The sequence below is a fragment of the Polyergus mexicanus genome, unplaced genomic scaffold (assembly GCF_030449975.1).
Source record: "Polyergus mexicanus isolate NDT 795.1 unplaced genomic scaffold, iyPolMexi1.0 SCAF_24, whole genome shotgun sequence".
Lineage (NCBI taxonomy): Eukaryota > Metazoa > Arthropoda > Insecta > Hymenoptera > Formicidae > Polyergus > Polyergus mexicanus.
This window is the reverse complement of record NW_027223344.1, coordinates 1,290,682-1,317,516: the sequence shown is the minus strand read 5'-3', so window position 1 is coordinate 1,317,516 and position 26,835 is coordinate 1,290,682. Positions and strand designations below refer to the sequence as shown.

Below are 26,835 nucleotides of genomic sequence, written 5' to 3'. Positions count from 1 at the left end.
CTTGTATAAAGAAAAATTGACAAGTTAACGTTGATATATTTTTAATAAAATAACTAGTCCAAGTTAAAAGTTTAAACTTTTCAATTTCAATCAGACTTTATTATTCAACTCTGCCAATTACGCATGCGCTTAAGGAAAGTCGCGAGATGGAAGTCGCGTGATGTTTCTGTTGAAATTAAATTGTCGCAGACGCCACGTGATTCTGTCGTTCAAGAAGGATTAATTACGGATTAATTCGTGCAAAAGTATCTAGCGCGCTGGAAAATTAATCTTTTGTGTTATCATTGGAAGTAAAAATATTTTCCAAAAATATATGCGTACGTATATGCGATAATTACTATGCAGGTGTTGATTCGTCACGGATCTCGACACGCGCTTCACCGTATGAAGCCCCATATATTGTCATGCTTCAAGTCATCTATGCCTCATCGGCCACGCATTCTGCGAAATCTACGGACGTACTACTATGTATGTACTTTCGTTCGTAATTAAGGCCGCCGAATCTATCCACTTCTTCGCTTTACGAACCTCGCTCTTCTCTTCTTCCCTCGAACACGACTTGACTTAACTGAGCTAATGTAGGATCAAGAGTTACCTTTTGCAGCGGTAATAACTCCTATCGTTTCTCACATGCCACAATGTTGAAGCTACGTTCTTCGCGACATGCGTGTTTTTTACGCGCCAGCTGCTGGAAATCTTTTTGCGGATACACCGATCTCCGACACGGTCGCGGGATTAAACGAGCTTTTAATTATTGGGATATTTTTTTTTTTCAACGGTTAATGCGTAAATCATGACCTTTCATAAAGTCAAAGGATTATCTCGTGATTTCGGTAAGAAATTGTAGGAGATATCTTTGAACACTTTTCTATCTTGGACAACTAGTTCTCCTACATCCTCGCTTCAATACTTTAATCGCGAATGTCAATCGGCGTGTCTTCCTGCGGTACGAGCGCTATGAGTGCGAATGAGTCGATTGTTTGTCCCCGATATGAGTAATTGAGAAAACAAACGTTGCTACCTGTAATCATCGGCGCAAACGACGGCATTTCGCTTGATTGAGTAACGCAGACCTCGCTCGAAATTCCAGAAACGCTTGTTTACGCACATTGAAGTGTTTGCCGTTCGCTTTGTAAAGCGGCTCGCATGAATGAACAAGGAAGTTACCGCAACGAAACAATATCAAGCAACTTCCTCAATCTATTGTCACATATAATATATATAATGCGGCTTGTCCGCGTTATACAACTCCTAGTAATGACAATGTCGTAATATTTATTATGCGAAATTGTTAATTGAGATGAAACGAATTTTAAGATCGAAACAATTTTTTGCCATCGTCAAAGGTTAAAAAAAAAAAAAAAAAACTTTACAAAGATGAAGAAAACACGGCAAATATATAAAAATTTGCCCTCAAAAAATATTCTTTAAAAAATAAAAACTAAAATCAATAATTAAAAAAAGAAAAAGAAAAAAAAAGGCAAACATAATTTTCCTCTGAAAAATCAAAAATCAAAATGACATCTGAAATATTAAGATAAAAATAATCAAATCATTATTTTAAAATTGATTGGAAATTAATCAGTTATAACCGTGCCATTTTTTTCTCTCGCAACATTGAACGTTTTAATTCCAACTGAAAGCTTTGAAATTTATTTTAAATCAATCGCCGCTTTCATTTATACGCATTCTGTCGCGCCGGGTGCGATTGAGCGAGCCTCGACAAAGCTTTACTTACGTAAGGTAGCAAAAGATCGCGTCGCATTTATCGCCGTTGGTGAGAAAGCCCGCGTGCGATTTACGGAAAGAGCGGCAGGCTTACCGGTGCCGATTAATCGGTCTCGTGCGGATGGGAGTGCGAGTGCCTGCGCACCGCGCGTCCAGGTTTTACGTAAGGCTTTTACCGCTCAATCTGACCGGGTGAGGTGAAAGTCACCGAGGATCGTGCCGCGAGAGGAAATGAGTTTAACGACTTCGAAATCGGCCGCATCGGCAATGAGATCGGGATCCGGACGGCCGCTACCGCGCGCAAAACCGTCAGGTTTCTGTGATATACGTCAGCCGCCGCTGACACTGACGAGAGTCAGACACGCCGTCGCCGTTCTCGTATCAAAAGTGTGGGAACTCGCTGTTACTCGCGACATTCTGTGACATTCGGTGTGCATTGGTTTTTAGAAGATAGAAATTTCATGTTTCATATACGCGGCGATCAATCACTGTAATCGGACGGAATTAATAATAAATAAAATTCTATTTATATTTTTAATTTTTAATTTATAAAATAGTATCATTTTTATATGCGAAATATATACAGGGTGTCCCATAAAGATCGTAACAAGGCTTAAGGCTAAATTTTTGACATCATTTGGAGAAGATTTTTTTCTCAGCGAAAATGACAAGAGAGATTATTATTTTTGGCAAGTTTCCAATTTTTTCCATCATCTTTGTAACTAAGCTTTAAATTAAAATTCTCTCTCTCTCTATTAAACTAACCTCTATCTGAAATTAAATAAAAAAAATGTAGTTTTTGTAACTCTCTATAAAGTTTAATTTGCAAAAAGTCCTTCTGTTCGAATCGCTTACAACACGAAAATTATTGATGCCAATTATTGAGAAGATTTTTGGTGAGGGGAAAAAGAAACATCTTAAAATGTAGAATTTATCCCTAAGCTTCGTTACGGTCTTTACGGGACACCCTGTATAACAGTGTAACAGATAATGAATAATACATGAAAATAATTTCTCATAACAATATTGAAAATTTGTAAAGTAATATCCGAAATTCTTTTTTAAATAGGAATATATTATAATGATTTCACATTATAATGATCTCATGAATGAGGCTCGCGAGGAACTCTTCGATGTTTCCTATAAACTTTACCTTTCACCGTTTGAGAGGGAACTTAATTACGAAATCTAGCCATCTTATCCAAAAACTCATCTCATGTGATCATGTGAAAGAGATAAAAGGCTATAGGACTCGGAGAGAATGTGAGATTTCTCTTACCAATCTCTCGATCCCGATTTTATTCGATCTTTATACCTCCGAATTCGCTCTCCTTCCCGCATCGATCCCTCGTCTTCCTTTCGCATACGATTATCCCTCACAAAGGAGCCGCTCGATATCGTGAGATAACTTAATCCACACGCAGCGCGCATGATCACAACCATTAAGTCAAACGTATCTCTTTCCTCTCGAGACTTTCCGTTAAGTGCCGCCGAGATTCGATACCGATATCGCTTGTTACATCATTACATCATCCGTTTTGGCTGCGCGGAGGACAGAAAGGTATCGTAGATTATCGCAAAACAATTTCAAACGATTAAGATTGTAAAAAAAAGAAAAAACAATGTATTAATTTTTATCAAGAGAGCGATTAATTTCTAGCCATATATTCGCGCTATAATATGTATCTTTCATACCCTTATCCGCATTGAACGATTATACTCGATTTTTAGAAAGAGAAATTCTTTAAAATCTTTTAAATTAATAATAATAAATAAAAAAAAATCAATAATTTCTTCCCACAAGCGAGATATTTTAAAGTCAATATATAAGTAAACCGGTTTCGACGAATTTATCAGCATTAAATAAGCTTTGTATAATATAAATAACGAGTGATTTTTATACGTTGACATAATTCTCATCTGGAAAGTATTCATGATTTATCGTTGAATACGATGGAGGATAAAACCTGCAACGTTTTAATGACAAATTAAACAAGTCAGAAATTAAGCAGCGTCTCACGAAAGGAAGCAAATCGATCGTTTATATTTAACGATGTTTATCCGAGTCTCGCGAAGGAACGATGAAATTGAAAAAAAGAAAAGAAAGAAAGAAAGAAACAAAGCTGGCAATTCCAAACTAGCGAGCCCTGAATTCGAAAACGTTTACGCGATTACTAAGAACCTACTATTTGCTCGTCGATCGTTAAATACAGTCGAATAGTTTTCTCGAGAATTTCAATTTCTGTATTTCTGTATTCGTGTGATTATCGCGAAGAATACGCTAATGAAAAATTCGTTCGGTTCCCAGAAACTTGAAGTAGAGTTTCCGACAATCGCTACGACAATCATCGCTCTCTCGACTCAATTAAAATTCGCTCGTCTAGCTATCGGACGAGAATTAAATTGATCGATCGATTCGAGATAAACTACGGTTTCCTTTTAACGAGCAACGATTTATGAGATAGCTTCGCAATTCTAAAGGTTTGAAATGAAATATTTTCCATCTTTCTTGAGAAATTTTTATTCATCTTTAGCAAGTTTGGCTGATTGATGTTTCTTTTCAAGATATTACTAATAACTTTTTCATCTCGTTGGAATTTGATTGAAGAAATCGCATATTACAAAAATGTACAAGACATTTGCAATGGACGCTTCGATGATTATTATAATAGGCTAATCTGAGCTCGAAAAAAGCGGACGCTCGTAATCTCTCTTCGCTCCACAGGTGTGATCGCGTGGTGATGATGGACCGAGAGAAGGCAAGGATTAATTACTCGCGCTCATAAATATAAGACGTGACAGTTTGATTCGAGGTTCATCGATGAAAATTAGCGGGGAAGGGGTGGACGAGATCGAAAACGGCGACACGCGAACTCGATAAAGTATCAAAGTGACCGCCTGACCCGTTTTAGCGGGACACGATTATGAGGCGCGTCAGGTGAGAATCCGCGCCAGCTGCTCTCTGCTTGGCTCGACTTAACGATATGTGACTCACGTGCTCGGCCTCGCCCGGCCAGCCACGAGGAACATAATGTACTGTTATCGTAACGCTGTCGGGGCTTGTCACTCGACGCGGTGAAAAAGTGCCGAGGTCGCGCAGAGTCGCGATGCAATTTTCGCGGTTGGCATTTTTTTTTTCATCCTCCGTACCGTTAGTCCTCGTGGTATAATCGTCGTAACCGTGTGCGGATCCGGTTTCTCACCTCCATCTCGAAACCCACCTGCTTCGGGTACCCACCCGAATCGCCCCGATACCGGGCCGGGAGGTCAGTCGAGCAACGGTGCCAGCGGATAACCCGTAACTTCCACTTTTAATCGCGCGTGCGAGTCGTACGAGTTTTCAGCGCCGCGATGGCCATGTGCGTTAACGTCGTTAGGATCGCTCGTAAAATTCGACGACGAAACGCCCGTATCGGATTTAACTTGTGACACCGCAATAGGAATGCTTGGTCCGCCGCAGGAACGTGTCGCTCGTAAATGCAATTTGGGATTGTCGTTGTCTTTTAATGGCGCGAATACTTTGTTAAGGTGCGCGCGCTCCAAGGACAGATATCGAATAAATAGTCGCGAATATATACAAGTTTTACAATGTAAATACATTAATTTCTTTTAATATCACAATGTATAAAATATTCTCTCTCGAGCATTCATTTACAAGATAATTATTGCTTAAATAAATTATATATATATATATGTGTAGATTGATATATTTTTATTTAAGTAAATTACTTGAGTAATTATTTAAGTAAAAAAATTGTTAAAGAAAAAATGTAATTTTTTCTCTAACAAGAGAAAAAATTACATTTTTCTCTTTAATGAAGAGGGATTGCGCCACAAACAAACGCATCACCTTATAACGTAAAAACACGTGAAACATTTTTCCCGCAACGTTAATCGACGGTGCTCGTTAATTAGCCCGCTCATCGTTTGCGCGTTGACGAGGGGCCCCGCCGCGACGTCGGGGTCTGAAAGAATAAGGCGCGTCCGGCCTCTGTATAGAAGTTAATTTAAGTCGGCCACTTGGGAGCTTGCGCGGCGATAGAGAGTCATCTGGAGGCTCTTCGATTCCTTAATGAGAGAGCCCCCGAGCAGGATCCACTAACTTTATTAAGCGCCTCCCGCTTTCTACATAGCCTTATTACTCGCTTCGGCGCGCTTAATCGGCCAAATTCAAAGACCGCGATGCGCTTTCGGCTCTAATACGATACGGGGAAAAAAATTTCTTTTTCAATTTCTCAAATTTCGTACTTGATATATCGATTGAATATTTTTTATTTTATTTTTTTTTTTTTTTAATTATTTTGAATTACTTTAAATAATAAATAAATGAATATTAAATAACGAATAAATTTATAATTTTTTCGCTATTGAAAATACCGATTGATAAGCGCAATTCACGATTCTCCATTATCCTTTTAATCCCACCGCCCTCTATCTATCTCGTTAAAGTGAGTTTGCTACCTCGTTCTCGCGTCAACGTTTAAAAGTCCAATCTCACCCTCGCTTGTCAGATTGGAAAACTAACTACTGCCGCGCGTTCCTTGGCTTAACCTCGGCTCGTTTAACACCCTTTTCGGCCGGCCGTAAGGGCTGAGCGGGCAGCGGTCCTTTTTTTTCCGAATCGAAATTAGGGTCGAAAATCATAGCGTCTCTACGTCCTCGCCCTCTCCTCTCCTCTCCTCTCCTCTCCCCCCCTCCTCCTCCACCCATCCCAATTCACGGGGTTGCCCTCGCCCTCGTTCTGACGCACAGGTGGTTGCCTCACCTTCGTGGGAACGCGGCGAACGGAATCTTCCCGTGTTACAAGGGGCCCGTTTTGCGCAGACTCCCCCGATCGTAGTGGGACGAAAAGCCCCGCAAGTGTGTCGCAGCCATTCAGGTCTGGCACGCCAGCTCCCTCGCATCCCCCAAATCATTCGATAAAACGTTCGCGAGAAATCCTAAACTCGGGAATTATTTAAATACTTGACAATATCCTTTTATCAGACTTGAATAACTTTTGCGAGATGTATTTCAAATGTAAAATAAGTAATAATAAGTAATGATGAAATAGCAATAATAAATAAGAATAAAATAATATTTCGTATAATTGTAAATCTATACTTTGTCACACATAAATAACGTATATATGATTTAGGGATAATTATTGATTTATATAACGTTTACGGTACATCGAGCCGACACCGGAGCAACCTGAAATGGGTGTCAATACAATAGGTGGGCCGCAGCAGGCTCGTTTGCCTCCAGTTGTCGAAGCTATTCTCTGTCTCCCTGCCCCGGGCCCCAGCACGCACGCACGTACAATGCGTATGCGGCGTCATACGAAAAGCATCATGAAAGTGTGCTTGCTCGTGTGCAGCTCGTGTGCTGGCCTTGCGTCGACATTCCGTCGCCTGCGTTGCCCGCGGGTTTGCCTCGATCAATCGTTGGCAAAAAAAAGAAAAAAAAATGGCGATCCTCTTTTATTCACCTCCCTTGCTAGGTACCCTCGTTCTCTATATATAGATCGTCGTATCGCTCCTCTCGCTATACGCGGCTCGACGACGTTTCTTAATTAGAGCGAACGGTGTGTGTCGAGCCGAGATAGCGTAATAATTCAGCCGCTCGTAATAGTTGCCCCATTATTTTGTGTGCGCGGCCTTCGCGTATACGTGGAATCATACGCGCCTTCCAATTTCCTCTCTCGTCTTTATTCATGCGAATAAATACGACCCCACAGGCTCGGCCGCAATTTGCACGCTAATTATTACGCCTCTTATTATCGACGTTTCCTACTCAGATATAGAACGGCCGCTCCTAGCAGCGAAAGACCTCGATTTAATTATGGCTCGTGTAATCATTATTATTGTTTCTAATTAGAGTCGTAGAATGATATAAATAACTCGTTCGAGGTGCTAATGTCGAGCCACACGTTATATTAATACTATTATTGCTTTTTATATCAAATTGTTACTTTGTTATTATTTCAATGTTTAATCATGTCTATCGAAAAATAAGATTATAAAATTTTATTATAAATCTTGATACAGATATATTTACAAAAAACAAAAAAAAACATAATAACCCTAATGTTCCGCGCATTATAAAGTGTCTACTTTCGCGAATTAATTGAACAAAATTAAATTAAATTAATCTATTATATTAATATAAATTTTATTGTCGATATTATTTTATTCTTACATCGCAATAATGATCCATCGCTCTCGTAAAATGCTTTAAAATATTCTATTTAATTATTATTTATGATTTGTTATTATTAATATTTAATATTATTTATTAATAGTAATTAATGTTCTATTAATTATATCTGTTAATTAAATATCTATCGCAGAAATTGATTTCACGAATTTTCATATAATAGATTCGGGGGAATCTTTCATAATTTAACAATCTCACGCCTTATTAATATGTTCGACGAACTCGTTGCATTCAAAATATCGAGTTTTAACAGTCGTGCGTAACGTTAAAGGTGCCTTTACATGGCAGCGTAAAGCGCTTAACGCTGCCATGTAAAGGCACCTTAACGCGCGGGATTTCTCTCTTGAAGCTTCCTCGATCTCTCGACGAGGAAGTGCACGATTTGTTGCGAGCCGTGAAGGGGGAAGGGCACACGCGTGCAAAAAATTCATCATTCTACCCAGAAACGAATTACGAAATACTCCATCGTTGGGAATCGCGTAAGGGCGCGTTGCCAGCGCACGCTGGGCACAATCGCCGCGGGAATATCTCAACATTTCATTCGCCGGACCGTAACGAGTTGTTAACGTGGGGCAATAATATGTACCCGGTGTCCCGGCCGGTAGCGCCGCGGATAAGGCTCGTTTCGTCGGGGCTTAATTGGCGTACATACGTGCGCGCACCGCCACATCCGGCTCGTATGACCAATCAATGTGATTATCCTACCGGTCTTCTACCGGCTCAGCGCGCTCGCTGCTGCTTTATTTTCGTCCATCCGAGAACGTACTTGCCTCGCAGAAAATACGATTTCCAAAAAAAAAAAAAAAAAAAAGCGGAGAGAGTAAATTGACATTGATGAATCAGCAGAGATATAGCAACAGATCGAAGGATCTTTACGAAAAAACAAATATATAGTCGCGATACCTGGATTGCACTCGGTATAAAATAATAAAAAATTAATAATATATATACGACACACGTACGCTAAGTCTAATGAATTTATTCGTGTTTAAAAAAAATATGGCACATTGTCAGAGATATTTATATATATAATATGATACATGATTCTTTGTCGAAAATTAAGGGGAGTCTTTTATATAAACATATACTCTTATATTCCTCCCTGGAATTACACTCCTCTAAACTAGCTACCCCTATTCAATTTTTTTATTACATCTTTTTAACGAGTCGAAATATGATCATCTAAAAATATGCGTTAGAAATCTTGATTCGTTTAGAAATTTTCTTATTTCTTTTAATTTTTTTCGTAAAGTCAATAATTTAAAAAAAAATAAAATAAATTGTCATACACAGCACGGTACCAAACGGCATAGATTTTGAATTACGAGAAATTGAATTTGGAGAAATAAAGCCAGATGTTCATCATTTCATTTTTTTAACTTGTCCAAACTTTGAGAAAAAAAAAAAATAATAAAAAGGACCAAAGGAGGGATATAAGAGTATATGTTTATATGAAAGATCCCACTCTTAATTTTGCATAAAGAATCATTTCCTAAACTTTGTCTCACTTATTTAGAATCACCCTATATATATATATATATATATATATATATATATATATATATATATATATATATATCGAGAATGATAATTCTATTTAAAGATTAACGCAGTATTATAATATTTAGAATATTAAAAGAATTATATTTATATTATTAATATTTCGTACAGTTTTGCGCGTTGTATGTGTTACTGCGCGACGAGAATGATACTAAAATATTATCCCTATACTCGCGCTATCTCTTCTTGTACAGAGACCTTAGATAAAACGTATCCGAGGACAGGCTTATCTAGTACACGGGGATCCCAGCTTACAAAGACGAGTCTCTCTCAATGGAGAATATTTTTGATTGTCCTCCTAAAGATTGTTTATCCGACAGACAGAATTCTACTGGTATCAATTGCCGTAGCTGTTGTAATCTCGGACAGATCAGCAATCGAGCGGCAGCCGTGGATTGGATTTTTTTTTAACGAAGGCGACACGTTACAGCAATATCCGAATCGCCTCTGAACCGACTAGCTGCTTTTGCGTTTAGGCCCGAAGGCTCGTAAATATTCGGCCGGCCAACTCGGGGCCTTGTTTGGGGTATCGGCTTCCAAAAGGACTGAACACCTCGTTAAGTCCCGCAAGCGAAGCCTGAACGGGTCTGAACGAGAATAGGTAGATCATTAAGAGCGTACGTTTATAATTCAAAACATCGGCTCCCGGGCCCACTCGATTGCACCGGAACCGGTTGTCGGAAATCATCTAGGAGATCTCTCTAATGTTGGACTAATCTCAAACGGAATATGCAAAATTCTCTCCGACGTATGCAAATCTTTTAAGTAGGAAGAGATCGTAGGTTAATTGTATTGGAATTTATTCTGGGAACTGTATATTATATATGGAGAGAATATCGAAATTCTCTTCCGTCGCAGAAATGGTAAACTGAATATGGATGAAGAATCGAATCTTCATTCTTCGTCGCGCATATATCGCAGATATCGAATAGTATTTATAGGGAAAATTTATTTACAATCAAAATCGTCCCTCGCTTAATCCCTTATTTTATTCTCTCTACACTTTCATAGGAGAGAATTATTAATTAACACGATCTTTTATTTATAAATTTCTTATATATCGAACAAAAGATTCTTCACATTGCAATTCACGTAATCCAACGCAACGGAGGACACTAATAAATAATCTTATCGAATAATGACGTGTTTATTTCTATCGTTTTTACGCGAAAAGAATTATTATTATTTTATATTTTAATTTTTAATCAAGTTATATAAGCGAATGAGGAAATTCGTGCATCTCTCAGTTCGCGTGCGTGATTTTTGAAGAGAGAGACAATTGATTATTTTTATTACACATGAAATTTGCCTTATCCGCATGTGTACAATTTATTCAATTTATCTTTACAACAGAAAATACATGCAAATCGGCTATTTGAAAAATTGCCCGATCATTTAGGCAATATATGACGTAACGTCTGAAAATAATCCAAAATATCAGGAGAAATTTCCTTTCTCTCTTTACGCGCTTTAATCTAGCTCTCTCGCGCGACGATCGTACCCTCTCCTAGATACAATAGATTCATTCACGATTAGTCTCTACCACCGGCGCGATCGTCCTCGCGCCGCTCTGCCGCGCGAGTCGTCCTCGTGCTGGTCGCGCGTCGTGGCGTGTGCTTTCCTCTTCCTCTCGCCTCTCGCTCTCCGCGCGCGAGGGCTCGTCGTCCGGGACAGTGTGCAGGTGTGTTCTCGGGTGAGCGAGGTGTCCCCTCCCGCGCGCGCGCTTTCGACTCGCAAGGAGGGCCCCTGCCCCCCCCCCCTCTCTCTCTCTCTCTCTCTCCTTTTCCCGGTCGGCAGGCGTCAAACGGCACAGAACCTGTGCAGGCCCCCCCGATCTGTGGGAACGCTCCGGCTCGCGAGCTTCCCACGATACGCCACGGCTGCTGGCTGGCTGGCTGGCTGGCTGGCTGGCTGTACACGCGGGCTGCAGGGTTCAGCAGCGTGCCCCTCGGACCCCTCCGCCATTCGGCCGTAGAGCGTAGGACGATCGCGGCGCTGGTGGGGAACCGCGCGCGGTATATAAATAACGGGTTGTGCCCCACCAGCGACTCAGAACCCTCACCAAAACGTACGGGCTCGGACGCATTCTCGGCACTCCGAGAACAGCGAGCGCATATACGTTAGGAGAGTTTCGCAACGGGGATTGCCCCGAGACTTGATCGGATCGTCGATAGGTGATCCCAGCATCGTCGCGCAACGTTTCGAAGACTCGATCTCTCACTGGGACTGAATTATCCCTTGTTTCGTGACCAGTGATAAGTACGATCGAGAGTGTGATCGTCATGTCACCGCATACGAGTTACACACCTGTCAGCGGCATGGAGTACGAGGAGCCAGTGTCGCGCACCTATCAGTACCGCAAGGTGATGAAGCCGATGCTGGAGCGCAAACGGCGCGCCCGCATCAATCGCTGCTTGGACGAGCTGAAGGACCTGATGGTGACCGCCTTGCAGGCCGAGGGCGAGAACGTGGCGAAGCTGGAGAAGGCGGACATCCTCGAGCTCACGGTACGTCATCTTCACGCGTTACGTGCCGCCAGGAGGCTCACCCTCACCCCGGAGAACAGCTACGCCGATCGATTTCGCGACGGTTTCACTCAGTGCGCCCAGGAAGTGTCGACGTTCCTGTCGACGCCGGTCGCCGCGGCGGTCCATCCCGCCGCCGGTGCCCAGCTTATGCGACATCTCGGCGGCTGTCTTCGACGACTCGAGGGCCCGGCCGGCACCAAGCACGTGCTCGCGACGGCGACCACGTCGACGACGACCAAGACGACCCAGGCCAGCCAGACAAGCGTCCCGCAGAACGTATACACTCCTCCTCAGAGTCCTGTCAGTGTCGCGAGCTCTTCCGGGGAATCCTCCGAGTCTTCCAACGCAGTCTGGAGACCCTGGTGATGTGGATCAGCGATGATGGGAATACCGTTCCGGGACAATTCCCGCGATGAGGAGCTTCCCTCCCGCCAACGCAAGGAGGAAAACGACGAAACAAACTGTCTTCCAAACATCGACATTTTTACGATGCCTCGTTGAAAATATCGAGAACTTTATATTAACTTCTCAATGGGGTTTAAATCTATCGCATTGTACATAGGTGATACAGCTTTAAGTGAAGTCTGTGATAGGGTTCCATTTTGTACCTGAGATGACTATTTTCTCATAAAGAGCATAGCGACTATTGTATACGTGTTAACTTGTTATGTTTAAGAATCTCTTTTTTTCGACGTAATGACGTTTGGCATCCCTGTTGCAGCCCGATCATTAATAAACGTCTTGTTTCAATGATAAATAATGTTGAAATAATCACCATCACATATTTATGTATCCTTCTCTCCTTTATTAATCTTCTCGCAATGACGAATCCATATCAAAACAATATAAGACACTCGGCAAAATATTATTTTAACATATATAATTTTTCATACATCACGTAAATCAATATATATTGTATTTATACAAATTATCATAATTCAAGTAAAAAATATTAATCGAGTTTATTTAATGATTTAATGAGAGAGAGAGAGAGAGATAAGTAATTTCAATGTCCGCATACGCAGCGAAAATTTTAGATAAACTACTACAATAATAAATCTTTGCAATCTTTGTAATAAAAAGATTAATAACTATTATAATAAAAATTAATTTATGTTATCTCAATTATTTATTTATTTATTTATTAATCTTGGAAATATTTTGCGATACATTTATAGAAATTATTAGTAGTAAATTTTGCTCTCAATTTAAATACATTCGTTACAATTGATAAATTTTGAAAGTAATAATAATTATGGAATTGAATATAGTATCTGTTATATTTTTACGATTAAAAAAATAGAATCGAACAGAAAATATTGAGGTTAAAATTTGTGGATAAAAAAATTGCGATTGATTTTAAAAAAGATTTCTCTCTCTCTCTCTTACACTTTTTTCTTTTAAATAGCATAGATAAAAATATATCACACGATACGCGCAACATATATGCTTTTGAAATTTCTACGCCATATATATTTCCTGTATATGCAAAATTGCAAATGACTAGTAAAATAGATGAAAAGATCTTTACGCGCAGATTTATTTATTTATTTTTTTTTTTTAATAACATTTACATCTATATATAATACGCGAAGTAAATTTTTTACCTAAAATCGATTTCTCCGACACGTCGATTAGCGCGCTAATCAGAATTAATTCAAGTCCTTCTTTATCGATGATACAATTATGATTTAAAGAGAGAAGGAATTTGTGATAAATGAAAAAAATTTCTCCACAGTCATCCATCAATTCCATCGATCGATGGGCGCGATGCTTTCACACTTTTTCCAGTCTTCCTGTTTTTTCCTTGTATTCTTGTAGCATCGCGCGTTAATTTGATTTTATATAAGTGGCACACGAAAGAAAATTAACTCTTTCTTCTCGTCAGGTCCCGTCTTACTTTTCGATTAATGCACTCACGTATTTTACCGACTCGACGCGATCGATAACGAGTATTTAATTGGTACATTGTGGCTGGCATATTTACTTAAGGCGCGTTTCGAAGAGGCGGATTAATCGACAACACGAACTTTTTATATCAGCACCGCATGCTTACACGTCTGCTTCGGCATCCTCGTATCAATTATCATATGGCACGGTTCTGGCGTATATTGTGTTCTCTGTATATTCTCACAAATGTATGTATAAATTATAATAATTAATATAATGTATAATTTTAGTTTTATAGCTGTTGATCATTATCGCGAAATAAACTGATATTTATCGCAATAGAATAGATAGATTTTCTATTTCCTGTGCATTTCTGTATTTTTCATAATCTAACAGTTAATAATTTTATTTCGAGGAATTTGAGAAAGAATTATCATTTTGCAAGACGCTCAGCTATTGGCTGAGAAGAACCTGAGTAAAAATTGAAATAAATTCCGTTACAAAGTTAGATATTTTGTTACACGTTAGGAATTTTACAATTTTTGAGAGTGATGTATTGTAAGTATTATTATTTTATTAATGTATTTTATTTGTTTTTGTGCGGTACTTTTCTTTTTTTTCAACTTGTTAATAATGACATCGTAAATGTAAAATAAAGAGAACATAAAATATATTAATACAACATACGTGTATCTAACTTCTTTACATATAAATATTTATAATTTTATTTTTGCCGCGCAAAATTCATGTGGACGAAAATAATTCTCGAATTAACTCTCATATATGGTAAGTTACTCGTAATAGTCGATGGAAATAAAAAGTTATTGTTATGGTATAAATTCCGGTTATTTCTTTGCGGTGATATATTGTACTTAATCGTCGCCATTTCATAATTGCATCGAAAAAATTATTTTTTAATCATTCTTCTATTTATTAATTATTTCAGAACGAGAGACTGTGTTTTATCACAAGATTATTATTTTTTTATAACACAAAGAAACGTTAATTGCTATTATCAATATGTACAGAATCTCTCAGATAATTATAATAATTTGCGAATTAATTTGTTTCTTTCAGATGCTCGTAGCCGCATCATCATAATGCTGACAGCTGCTGATATTTAAACAATACGAATTGGTACGTATATTTTTTTTCTTTCGCACACATACACAAATTTCTCTTCTTTAATCTCGAGCGTTTATAATCAAGTTTTCCAACATATGCGTTAATGCATATGTTGACGCGCCTGCATGGCATCATCATCATTCGAGTCGGATCAGTTTCTATCGTATTCGCGTTACTGAATAAAAATTGCTTAGCGATGTAATGATATTTTATCGCTTTGCAATATTCGTTTCTGTTACCGCAGGTCGTTTACAATTCTTATCGTATTTTGACGTGTATTGCGTTTCTCCTTACCGTGCGATTTTTTATCGAACGCTATACGTCGAAAGGATCAATGACTTATACAATTTTTCTGGAATAAAAAATCGAAGTAAACTTTTACTATATGAAAAATAATTTATTAAAAAAAAAAAATAGAATATAATTTATGCTTCGAGAGAAAATATCTCTGTGAGAAATTCGTTCGGCCCCTGATGAAGCTGCCGACGAAATTGAATTTTAATCGGCTCGTTAATCTATTTCCCCGCGATAAGTAAATCGATTATCTGCAGCTGCTTGTTTCGCGTTACTAATAATTTGCAGCTATATAATATATACAACATATAATATATATATATATATATATATATATATATATATATATATATATAACATGTACAAAGTATCAGTGTCAGTTTGGTACTTAATAATTATAACCTCGGGGCAAGAAGTGTCACATCTCGTAATTAATCAGTCCCGGAGAAAGTATTTTGTAATTGATAATTATTAATAAAAATCTTATTAATATATCGATTTATAATAATCCCTAAAGCATGTTAATTACGTCATATATTACATTGCACGTCGAGTCGAGGCAAACTTTTTGACAGGCCGTGACAGATGTTTATCCCGATTTCTGTCAGTTGTGCTCCTCGAGAATATTCAACAGCGGTATTCCGTATTAATCTGCATTATATTTTAACAGCACATTTTTTTGTTGATTTAATATTTAGAAACGTTTCTAATAAAGTAAATTTATAATAGCGATAGCGCGAATTGACATACAAGCCGTCACGCGTACCACGACGATCTTCTTTCCCGTATGCTGCAGGCTAATCCGAGATGGACGTAATCAGTTACAATCAGCACGAAACCGGTAGCATCGGGAGCAGCACCGACGGCGCCGAGACTCAATACGACGAGGAGAGTGTGCCCGATCTCGATGTCGACGGAGATCTGCTGTCGATCGACGGTGACAAAGGGAACAAGCTGCCGTTTCGTAGAAGCTTGTTCGACAACGTGGCGCCCTACATCATCTTTCAGTCGTTCGAATGCAAAACCGGCCCGGTACTGCCGTACGAAGTGACGCGGCACTTGAAGTGGCACCTGAGCACGATAACACCGATAATAGTGCGTCGCACCGTGATGAACTCCGGTTATCGGTTGATGAAGAAATGCCAAAACTGGTGCGGCACCTGGGGCAAGCACATGAAGTCCGTCTGCTACAAAAGCTTGAAGCAGTCGCAGAAAGTCAACCACTTTCCCGGAACCTTCCAGATCGGCCGCAAGGACCGATTGTCGCGCAATCTTAGCCGGATGATGATGAAGTACGGTAAGCGGGAGTTTGGCTTCGTGCCGCGCACCTACGTGCTACCTCAGGACTTGCGTCTCTTCCGCCAAGTGTGGGAGAAGAACGGCGGCAAGGAGAAATGGATCATCAAGCCACCGGCCTCCGCTCGCGGCACTGGGATCCGCGTGGTCCATCGCTGGTCGCAGATACCAAAGAAACGCGCCGTCGTCGTGCAGCAATATCTGTCGCGACCGTTGCTGATACGCGGTGCCAAGTTCGATCTGCGTCTCTACGTGCTTGTCACCAGCTTCAATCCGCTCAAGATCTATATCTATCCGGACGGCCTCGCACGCTTCGCCTCCGTCAAATACAATGACGATATCAATTACCTCAGCGACCGTTTCATGCATCTCACCAACTATAGCATTAACAAGACCAGTGCGACCTACACCAGCAACGACTGCGCGGACTCCAGCACCGGTCATAAATGGACTCTGAGAACTCTATGGTCCTATCTCGAGCAGGAGAACGTGAATATCGCCAAGATATGGGCCTCGATAAAGGATATAGTCATCAAGACGATGATAGCCGGCGAGTCTCCTATCAACACTCTAACGAGAACCAATACAACTTCGAGGTGAGAAAACCTTATATTTTTCCACGAAATAGAGATTATTATTCTTTCTAATTCAATTATTTTTTAATGTATTGTATATATTTCTGTGTTTTAATACGGATATTTTTAATATTTTCAAAATCAACGTAATGCAAAAATTCAAATACTAATAATTAAATGACAATTTTTTTTTATATAATTTTATAAAGTTTTACAATTGGCGTAGAATATTTTCGCGCTGTTTCAACAATTTTTTTACATTAATTATATATTCTTTCTCTACTTTATAAATCTTTTTTTCATAATATATATTTACATATTAATATATATTTTACTTTATTAAATCCCAAGGTACTGTTGCTACGAGCTTTTCGGCATCGATATTCTCTTGGATGAGAATCGAAAACCGTGGTTACTCGAGGTGAATATATCGCCCTCTCTACAGTCTTCCTCGCCGCTCGACACTGCCGTCAAGGGGCCTCTTATTAGAAACGTCTTTAATATAGCCGGATACCAATTGCCTACGAGCATACCGTCCGAGGAAGCGGAGAAACTAGCCCAGAGATACCAGTTAGATCTGGTGTTTCAAGATTACAGACTGCACCGAACTACACTTAGCTACCAAGAGCGGCACAAGCAATCGTTATACGCGAATCTGAGAAATCGCGACGACTACCTTGACGAAATAATCGAGGATCTCACGCCCGACGATGTCAGACACTTGATTACTTACGAGGACGAGCTGACACAATTAGGTAGATTCGAGAAGATCTTTCCTACTACTACCAGTCACCAGTACTTGCAGTACTTTGAGATTCCGAGATACTATAATATGTTGTTCGACGCGTGGGAGGCCAAATACGGCGATAATCGGGACGAAGGTATTTCCCGGTTACAAAAGTTATGCAAGACCAAGTATCACTTGGAACAAGTAAACTATTAAATGGTAACCTTCCTTCCGCACGTCGTATTTACATCGATAATATCGACATCGAAAGAAACGCCAAGCTGCGAGTGCTCATTTCAAATCGATGTTCCAATCTTTTCGTCTTGTACGCTATGTGCGCGCACTTATATACGGGTAAACGTACCATTTCCACACGTCCGTGGTTCTTTAAGAACCCAAGTTCATTATGTGCCTTTTCCCACGGTTGTGCGAATTTATTTTATTGTATGAGATTTTGTCTTTAATAAACAATTTTTCACTATACGCGCGGGATTACTAATGCTGCCATATGATCGATCCTTTTTCCCTCATGCATTATTAATCCTTGTTTTGCCCATCAATAATATATATATATATAGATTTAATTTTATATAATCTTATTTCAAATAGAGTTTATTGCAATAATTAATAATTTTTATTTTATATGATGAATTACTTGCTTAAATTATATATATATATATATATATAAATTTATAAAAGAATAATTATTTCAAAGATATAAGTCATATATATATAGAAAATAAAAATAATATATAAAAATATAACTTTAAAAAATAACTGTATCAAAAATCTAACGTTAAATTTAATGCTTATTTTAATACAAAAATTAAATATAAAATTTCTTTTTAATGCAACTCGATGCAAATATGGTATTTTGAATTTTATAGAGGACGTTAGATTTCATAAACGGATTCAAGTGTATAAACAAGTAAGTGAAAAAATTACATATCTATATGCATGTATGTTTCGATGATTGCCTTAATGTGTAAAGAATTGTTCTTAGAGACGCTGATAAAAAAAATAATGTGTTCTTCGCGAAATTGATTTTTCATTTACTATATAGTCATATCGATAAAAATCTTATAATTTTTTATAATCATCTTCGTTTATTTATATATATTAGCCACAGATTGCCTCAAACTCATTATTTCGGCTCCTTTAACTTTTGCAAAATCATACGCACGGTATACAAAAAGCACAGTATTGGTAAAAACTTGTCTTAAATTCAGTGATAAGGAAGGAGTAAGTATCGGCATGACAGCCCGAAAGAAAGGGAACGCTTGCACCGGTCGTGCTAAATTATAGACAAGTCATCGTACCGAGAACGCCGAGATGTTCGCGTATATCGAAATTATTATCGAACGCCTAATGGCAACTCGTATGACGGCTGACCGCTGGCGGTGGCGATAATAAAAAGTCAAAGCTGCCGATGCGCAAGAGTCTCTTTGCTAATGTAGCGGGCGTGCATAATTTACGGCAACAGGAGAATGGCGAGATTGCCAAGCACCTGCTGCTTCGATAATACACAGGAAGGAAGTGTATTTCTCTGTTGATTTATCAAGTACAAAATCGTAAGCTTTGTGAAAACTCACAGGTTTTTAGTTTATCAAATAAAAATTAAGAAAATTAGAATGCGCCATTTTGACATACGCACGATATCTTTTAAATATCGTACGAGTTATCGGATATAATAATGTGGTGAATCATTCGAGATGTAAACGATTTTACGGTTGCACGCTCAGGGTTTAATAAATCCGTACTGACAATTTAATGTCTCTATTGTGACCGCGACAGTCGGCGGTACCGACAACTGCCCTTGATTAGGTTAATACGAAAGGGGACCAGATTTCTTCGCTTCCGCCCTTTAAATTCAATTACTGGTTGGGTAGTCCGTCACTTAAAACATCATATATCAGTTTTGTCTGGAGGAAGTACGATCCGTGATAGAGAATGACCGTATCAATTGTCTTCAGAAGCAAAGACACCACGAGGCAAAACATTTGATTCGTTTAGATTTTCCGTCTCGTTAAACAATCGTCATCTTAACCAGACGATGATTAATGTCTCGAAATAGTCTCGGCTCTACATTTTCTACACGAATACAGCTAAAAGGATATAGAATTAATGTTATCGAATTTAGATTATATTAAATATACAGAAATTATTAATAACGTTATTTTTTTTTTCGTGAAATTCATTATTTGTTTATCGTCAATTTTTTTTTTCAGAAAAAAAAACCAACAAACATTAATAATAATAATTAATAATAAATATAACAATTTAACGTATCGATCTCGCAGATTCTCTCTTGAGCTTCAGATTTTGGAGACGAAATTATTCGAGGATGATTTACTCTGGTGCACCCAGAGTACATGGGATACCCCAACGTCGTTTGGAGACAATAGACTGCGTTCACAGAGCCACGATGGTCAATGAATTGATATCGTTATTGTAACAACATAATAGACATATTTTCTTATTGAGATTGCAGCCTTACTCGCGCGCGCGTTGTACGTTTTGTGTGTGTGTGTGTGTGTGTGTGTGTGTGTGTATGCACATATGTATGCGACGTGCGCAGCAAGCCGGACTGTCTTTATGAATGTATTCATTCATGCGAGTGGCTGCGTGTGCGTTATGTAACCAATACAACGCCGACACGACGCGTAAGGCTAAGGACCCCGTCTTCTCTCTCTACGTGAGGACAGATCTCAAGGAGATCTCGCTGAGAGTACGGGACAGGTAGTTATGTTTTTATCGTCGTCCATTTAATAAGGCTAGAGCTCTTTGTCTATACGTTTTGTCCGAGATTTTTATTTAATCTAGAAGAAAAGAAGCGCGAACCGTGTCTAGAACGATAATTTCACATCGATTCCTTGAATCGTGCGTGAAATACTTTGGCCCGTCTCGAATAACAACGAGCAAAAGTTCTGAAATCGCTTCAAGTGAATCATTAAATCACCTATGAATTGCGCTTTGTCGCTTCATCAAATTCATTTGACGGATGGATTCCTAATGAATGGTTACTTCGTGGAAGCAGAGTTCAGAAATTAGTCCGCTTTACTCTCTCGTTCAACGATGAAAAATTATACGTTATTTAACAACATCTCATTTGTGATACGAGTATATCGTTCCATTTAATTTAAGATATGCCATCATCGTTCTATATATATATATAAATACAGGGTGGGGCTTTTATATTGAGACACCTAAATATCTAAAAAATAAGGCAAGATGGAAAGAAATGTTTTAGACAAAAGTTATTCTGCATAAAAAGTTATAGGGGTACGATGGCCAAAAGTTTAATAATTTACGAGATATTTTATACTTTATTTTATTACTTTACTTTGACATAATTTTACATAAACTATGAAATATTTCATAAAATTATTTATTTTGCAATAATGTTACCTTAAGCTGAAAAAATGAGAGACATCAATCAGTGCCTCCACCCAAGGTCAAATTAACGGCACCATCTTACGACCCCCTTAGAACCGAACAACTTTTGTCCGAAACATTTCTTTCTATCTTGCTTTATTTTTTAGATATTCAAGTGCCTCAATATAAATGCCCCACCCTCTATATGTGTGTGTGTGATTTCAACAAAAATTAATAATATATATATATATATATATTTTTTAATCTTTACTTTAATGGTTTTTTTATGCAAATAAAAAGCATATAATTACAATATATATTCCGCACGTATGCATAGATAGCATATCATTTATCACAACCGTAGATTGAAATACAGAAGATGTAATAAAATTTCTAAAAGTATTTCAATTTAGCATATTTATAATATATATTAAGAAAAATTTTTCTAAAAATACTTTCCTTTAACTTCTGATTATATCGTTTTTAATAAATGAAAAATAATCGCGCAATTATATTTTGATTTCTTAAGAACAAGAGAAGCCTTGAGTTTATAGACAGGGGGGAAAATATTTTCAAGAATACAAAAATATTTCGAAAATACAAAATTATTTTAAAAATATTCTAAAAATACAAAATTATTTTTAAAATATTTTAAAAATATCTTAAAAATTGCTAATCTGTGTGACAGAACTCGTGGATATTATTTCGTACATGAGATTTCCGGATCTAATGCCATTAATCTTCAATCTATCATAAAATAGGATCGATACAGCGACAATCATATTTATCGTTGAAAAAGGAATATTTTAATCTTAAATGGAAAATTCTTAAATCTAGAAGGGTTAATCCCGTTAATTTTCTCACAAAGATGAAGATGGAAATTTGTAGCGATCTAACATCGAGTTATTCTAAATGCAAGAATATATTGTATAAGCTTAGAGATTTGTATATGTCACTCTTGTCTCAAGATAGTAAGACAATCTTATTTAATTCGAGAGAGAAGAAAAGGAATTATCGATTTAATTTTAAAATTGTTTTATTTTTATACCGCGTAAGGTTGCGATACGATTAAATATGTCAAGAATATTTTTTGTCTCGTTATCGGAAATCCTTTCTGAGAGTGTGTAGTCGTGTGAAATATAATAATTAGCAACCATCGATAAGCGAGGTAATCTCCTCGCATCTTTGATTCGTGCACGAGCTATTCGCGTATGATTAGATATCCGGTGCTTGTTTGCCTCGTGAACTTTGCGCGCGCGTGACGATTGCAAAGTAATTACAATGTGTCCTCCGCACGTGTGCATAATTAGCGTGTTATTTATCACGACCGTAGGCTCGAATATAGAGGCGGTCTCGTACGATTTATTCAAGGTCCTTCTCGATACACGAGCACCATTCAATGTCGCCTTAACTGCGACAGTGTAATTACGATTCATTGCCGTGTATTTAACCGCAGCGCGTGCCACTCGATTCTCGTATTTAGCGATTACTCAGCGGCCAATCTCTGTCTCCGATAAATAATTATTATCTATATTTTTTTTTTATCTCCATTTCTTTGAACACATTTTTAATTTTCAAGAGTCAATATTCATTTCCGAGTATAATTGTTCCAACTTTAAAAACAGTATTTCGTATTTATATTCGTGACAAGTGTTCAATATAAAAAAATCAATAAATAAATAATTGTTATGTATCGTCTAATCATAATTCAACGCGCATATATTATTACGAGTTTACGAACATCTATCCGATTCATCCTCCAATTCCATTCAAGCGTCGCTGCCTACGCGAAATATTGCGCGCGCGAGAACGTACTCGACACCGGGTAACGACTTAATAAACCGTCAGCAGCCACTGTGCGATACGAGACGTGAGAGAAGTGGGGAGGGGGGGGTGGGAGGGAGAGAGAGGGCAGAGCAAGAATAGTGATGATCGCGGTGCGGGCGGATGCGAGCACGTGGAGCTGCGCGGGGGCGTCGGCGGTGTAGTCAGGTGCGTCGCGTGCTCCCCACTTACGTCACCACGTGTAAGCTAGCTCGTGCTTTGTTTTGAGAAGGCTTAAGAGCGCCCGTTCCCACGCTTCCGCGCGCGCGTTCTCCTCCGGGTCTCTTCTCCCATATGTTCTCTCCGTGCCTCGTGTCAAAATTCGTATTCGAGATATCGATCGTAAGCTCCCCTTCGATTGTTTCTTCCGAGCGTTCGAACTTACAATTTCAAGACCGTGAAATTTGTTTAATCGTTTGTTTACGATTATATTGTACAAGATGATTAATTACACGCACTTTTATTTGTTACATAATTTTATATAATTCTATTTAATTCTATATAATTTTTTTGCGGTATACAAAATGCATGACGTTAATTTTAATTTTGTATTAATTTTTCGTTCTGTTAAAAAATACTGTCGATTTGTACACCGTTGGAAAATTCGTGTCTTTCTTTCTTTTCTTTTTTTTTTTAATATGCCGGTAAAAATGTTTGTGTTAAATATTTAATACGTTTATTATGTTAATTTAACATCTTTCCGTTGTATTAATTAAAGTCTCAGATGTGTTAAATTATTAAAATAACTGGAAAGTAACACAGTGTGCACGTATTTTTAAATTTTACACAATAGTATATATTCCATATTATTAATGACAGGATTTATCTGTTAAAATTATTCTGTTAAATCTTTCGGAAAAAAATATTGATTTTAATCTACGATAGGAATGAGAGTGACTACAAACTCATCAGTCAATAATAATTTTTTCAACATAATTTTGTTATTAAAAATATGTCGATTTTACAGAAAATTTCTATCAAATTACTATAAAGTTTTCATTCATTTTCTATTGAAATATTAACATGGTATTAGCATAGTCACCATTTAACGTATCCGTATTGTTAAATTAACATAAAAATTTGTGTGCATTAATTGGGACGCGCGATATATGTTGAATTAAAATTTTTAAATGCTATATATACGAGATATCCGAAAGGAGAGAAAGAGAGAGAGAGGAAGATAAGATTGCACGATTAATAGCTGCTGGTCGCAGTAATACGAGACGCAGATTTCGCGTACGCCAGGCTCGTGCGACGCGGCACGCTCGTACATACAGATATACCGAACCATTGTTTCAGCATTACAATAATCTCTCTCTTTCTGCCTCTCTCATTGGCGTCTATATATACAACCCAATCGTTCTCGTATATATATATATATATATATATATATATATATCCCTTGGTATTCTCTCGCTTTGTCTTACGCACGAGCCGACGTGCACGCGGTTGATTACGAGGCTGTTCATAGACCGGACGCTCCCTCGAGAATCTCGATGGACTTCCCACATACTTTCACGCCGCTCGTAAACCGCCGACAAATATTGTCACGCAGCTCATTCTTCGTAAGCCGCGCGCGTGCGTGAAGCGTGCGCCGACGAATTTCATTGTTTCAGCGGGAATAAATACGTGCGCGATGGAGAAATAAAGTTTTTTTTTTTGTTATTGAAAGAACGATAGATCTCTGCAATTGATCGTAGGAAGAGGAAGGTGGATTCTATAAAATAAAATTAAAATATTAAAGCCGATGCTGAGAGAGAAGGAAATTCGAACATGTGTCATCACAGCTATAAAATTAACAGATTTATTTATCATAAGCGAGTTAAAAAAATTTGACTTAAATTTAACATACAATTGCATGTCCCAAACGGTCAACATAGATCTTTGTATTAATTTAGCAATTAATAATTTAATTTTTATTAAATTTTTAACTCAACAACTTAATTTTGTGTAACATCAATGTTATTGACGATCTATATCTATATAGTCACTCTCTCATTTCTATTGTAGAATAAAATCAACATTTTTCCTGCAAATTTTAACTGATAAATCCCCTGTCACTAATAATATGAAACATATCTATTGTGTAAAATTAAGAATAAGCGCATATTATGTTATTTTTGCACTTTTCTTCATTTGTCTTAATAATTTAACATTTGCGTTTAATTAACGCAACTACCATGTGCTAAATTAACACACAAATATTTGACAGAAAAAAATTTTAACCGGCCATACTTTTCAACAAGAAAACATAAATTTTCAAACTGTGTAAAATTGAAATTATTTCAATTCAAAGTGGTCGAATTGAAAAAGCAAATTTAATAATAAAATTTTCAAAATCCCCAAATGCGCGGCGTACAAAAGCGCCGTAATTTCGAGCCCTTCTTCACAATCGGGGGTACCGTGATATTAGAGTGTATCGGCGCGCGCGCACACACGCACGCACGCACGCACGCACGCACGCACGCGTGCACGCGGACCGCGCGACTGTGGGCTAGAGAATTCCTACGGTTTTTCGTTCGGTTCCCACGGCGTCGGGGTGCGTCAGGTGGCTAGCGCGGGGTGCGCGCGACACCCCCCCCCCTTTCTTCACCCCTCGAAATAGATGTAAACCCCGCTGAGAAATACGCTATACGTGGCCCCGCCCTTGCCACCATTTTCGGCACGCACGTTGCACGCGTGTATTCGTGGTGGAATGTCATCCCTCCTCCCTCCCTCTCCTCTCCCTAATCTATACCTCTCTACCTCTGCCTACCTACCTATTCTATTCTTCGTGATTCATGAAAACGACTCTTTTCGCTGACCCGCGACAATTCACCGCAATTGATGGATCGAGCGATGAATTGTGGCATTGTTGTCCTGCATGAAAAGCATCATGGATCCTTAGAAAGAGAAATTACTTTTCGCTATATTTTTTGAACATCTTTATTAAATTTTTAATTACGTTCTTTTTTCTTATATATATATTTGTAAACGTTCAATGACACGTATCTTCTTATTATATACCGGATGATCCTAAGAGACAGTCTTACATCCGCGAGATGTTGCCTTATATGATTCGAATAAATATGTTGGCCGCGCAAAATGTACCGGATACCGGTTGCATTATTCGGCGAATTTATCCGGCTGTTAACGGAAGGTTTCTTTTTCTTTTTTCTTTTTTTTTTTTTTTCAACCGAGTCATGCGCGCGAGCGTCGCGAGTGTATTTTTCTACCGAGCAGACATTTCGGTATTCGCGCAGACACGTTTTTTGCCAGACGGGATTGAGCCGACGCGGGGGAGCCGTTTCCCACGAGAGATTCAGAAAATAACCACCGTAGAGATCGTGCAACACGGATTGCCCGCATCCTTTTATTCCTCCGAATGTTTCGTCTTCAGCGGCCTCTCGTCATGACGTCACTGACCCAATTTCCTGCACGCCAGCGGCGTTTTCGTGTTTTCGTGAATCCTGTTAAACCAGCTACCCACCCGATGTCTGTATCGGGTATCGAATATCCCTTTATATCCATGTTATGAATCTTCGCGGGAATAATGAATGACACGAATGACATCGCGGCCGTTAATTCACGACGGATGCTTCGACTTTCTTCATTTATTCTTAAAATCCTTTAACACATTCCTGTATGTATCTGTCAAAGTATTTGCCTCTACAAATAACTGTCAACCACATCAAAATCCAAGATCTGTGCTATTTTTAACGTTGCCTCCGCTCTT

At 38.3% G+C, this 26,835-nt stretch overlaps 2 protein-coding genes across 3 annotated transcripts in view; both read left to right on the top strand.

The window, feature by feature from the left end:
• The window catches only part of LOC138943011 (tubulin monoglutamylase TTLL4), a 173,444-nt gene extending 155,049 nt beyond the window's left edge, over positions 1-18,395 (top strand). For both annotated transcript variants that reach the window (XM_070313531.1, XM_070313532.1), the window contains 3 exons: positions 14,982-15,041; positions 16,120-17,215; positions 17,546-18,395. In XM_070313531.1, coding sequence (XP_070169632.1) covers positions 16,131-17,215; positions 17,546-18,137 — 1,677 coding nt within the window. In that variant the 5' untranslated portion in view covers positions 14,982-15,041; positions 16,120-16,130 and the 3' untranslated portion in view covers positions 18,138-18,395. The remainder of the gene's footprint in view (positions 1-14,981; positions 15,042-16,119; positions 17,216-17,545) is intronic.
• LOC138942906 (enhancer of split mbeta protein) lies at positions 11,529-12,962 on the top strand. The gene has a single exon (XM_070313379.1). It carries the CDS (start codon positions 11,769-11,771, stop codon positions 12,378-12,380), a length of 612 nt encoding a protein of 203 aa, XP_070169480.1. The 5' UTR covers positions 11,529-11,768; the 3' UTR covers positions 12,381-12,962.
• Positions 18,396-26,835: the final 8,440 nt, after the last annotated feature.

Bases quoted from the DNA above. Each gene is read 5' to 3' on its own strand.
- LOC138942906 (XM_070313379.1), top strand. From the start codon at position 11,769: ATGTCACCGCATACGAGTTACACACCTGTCAGCGGCATGGAGTACGAG.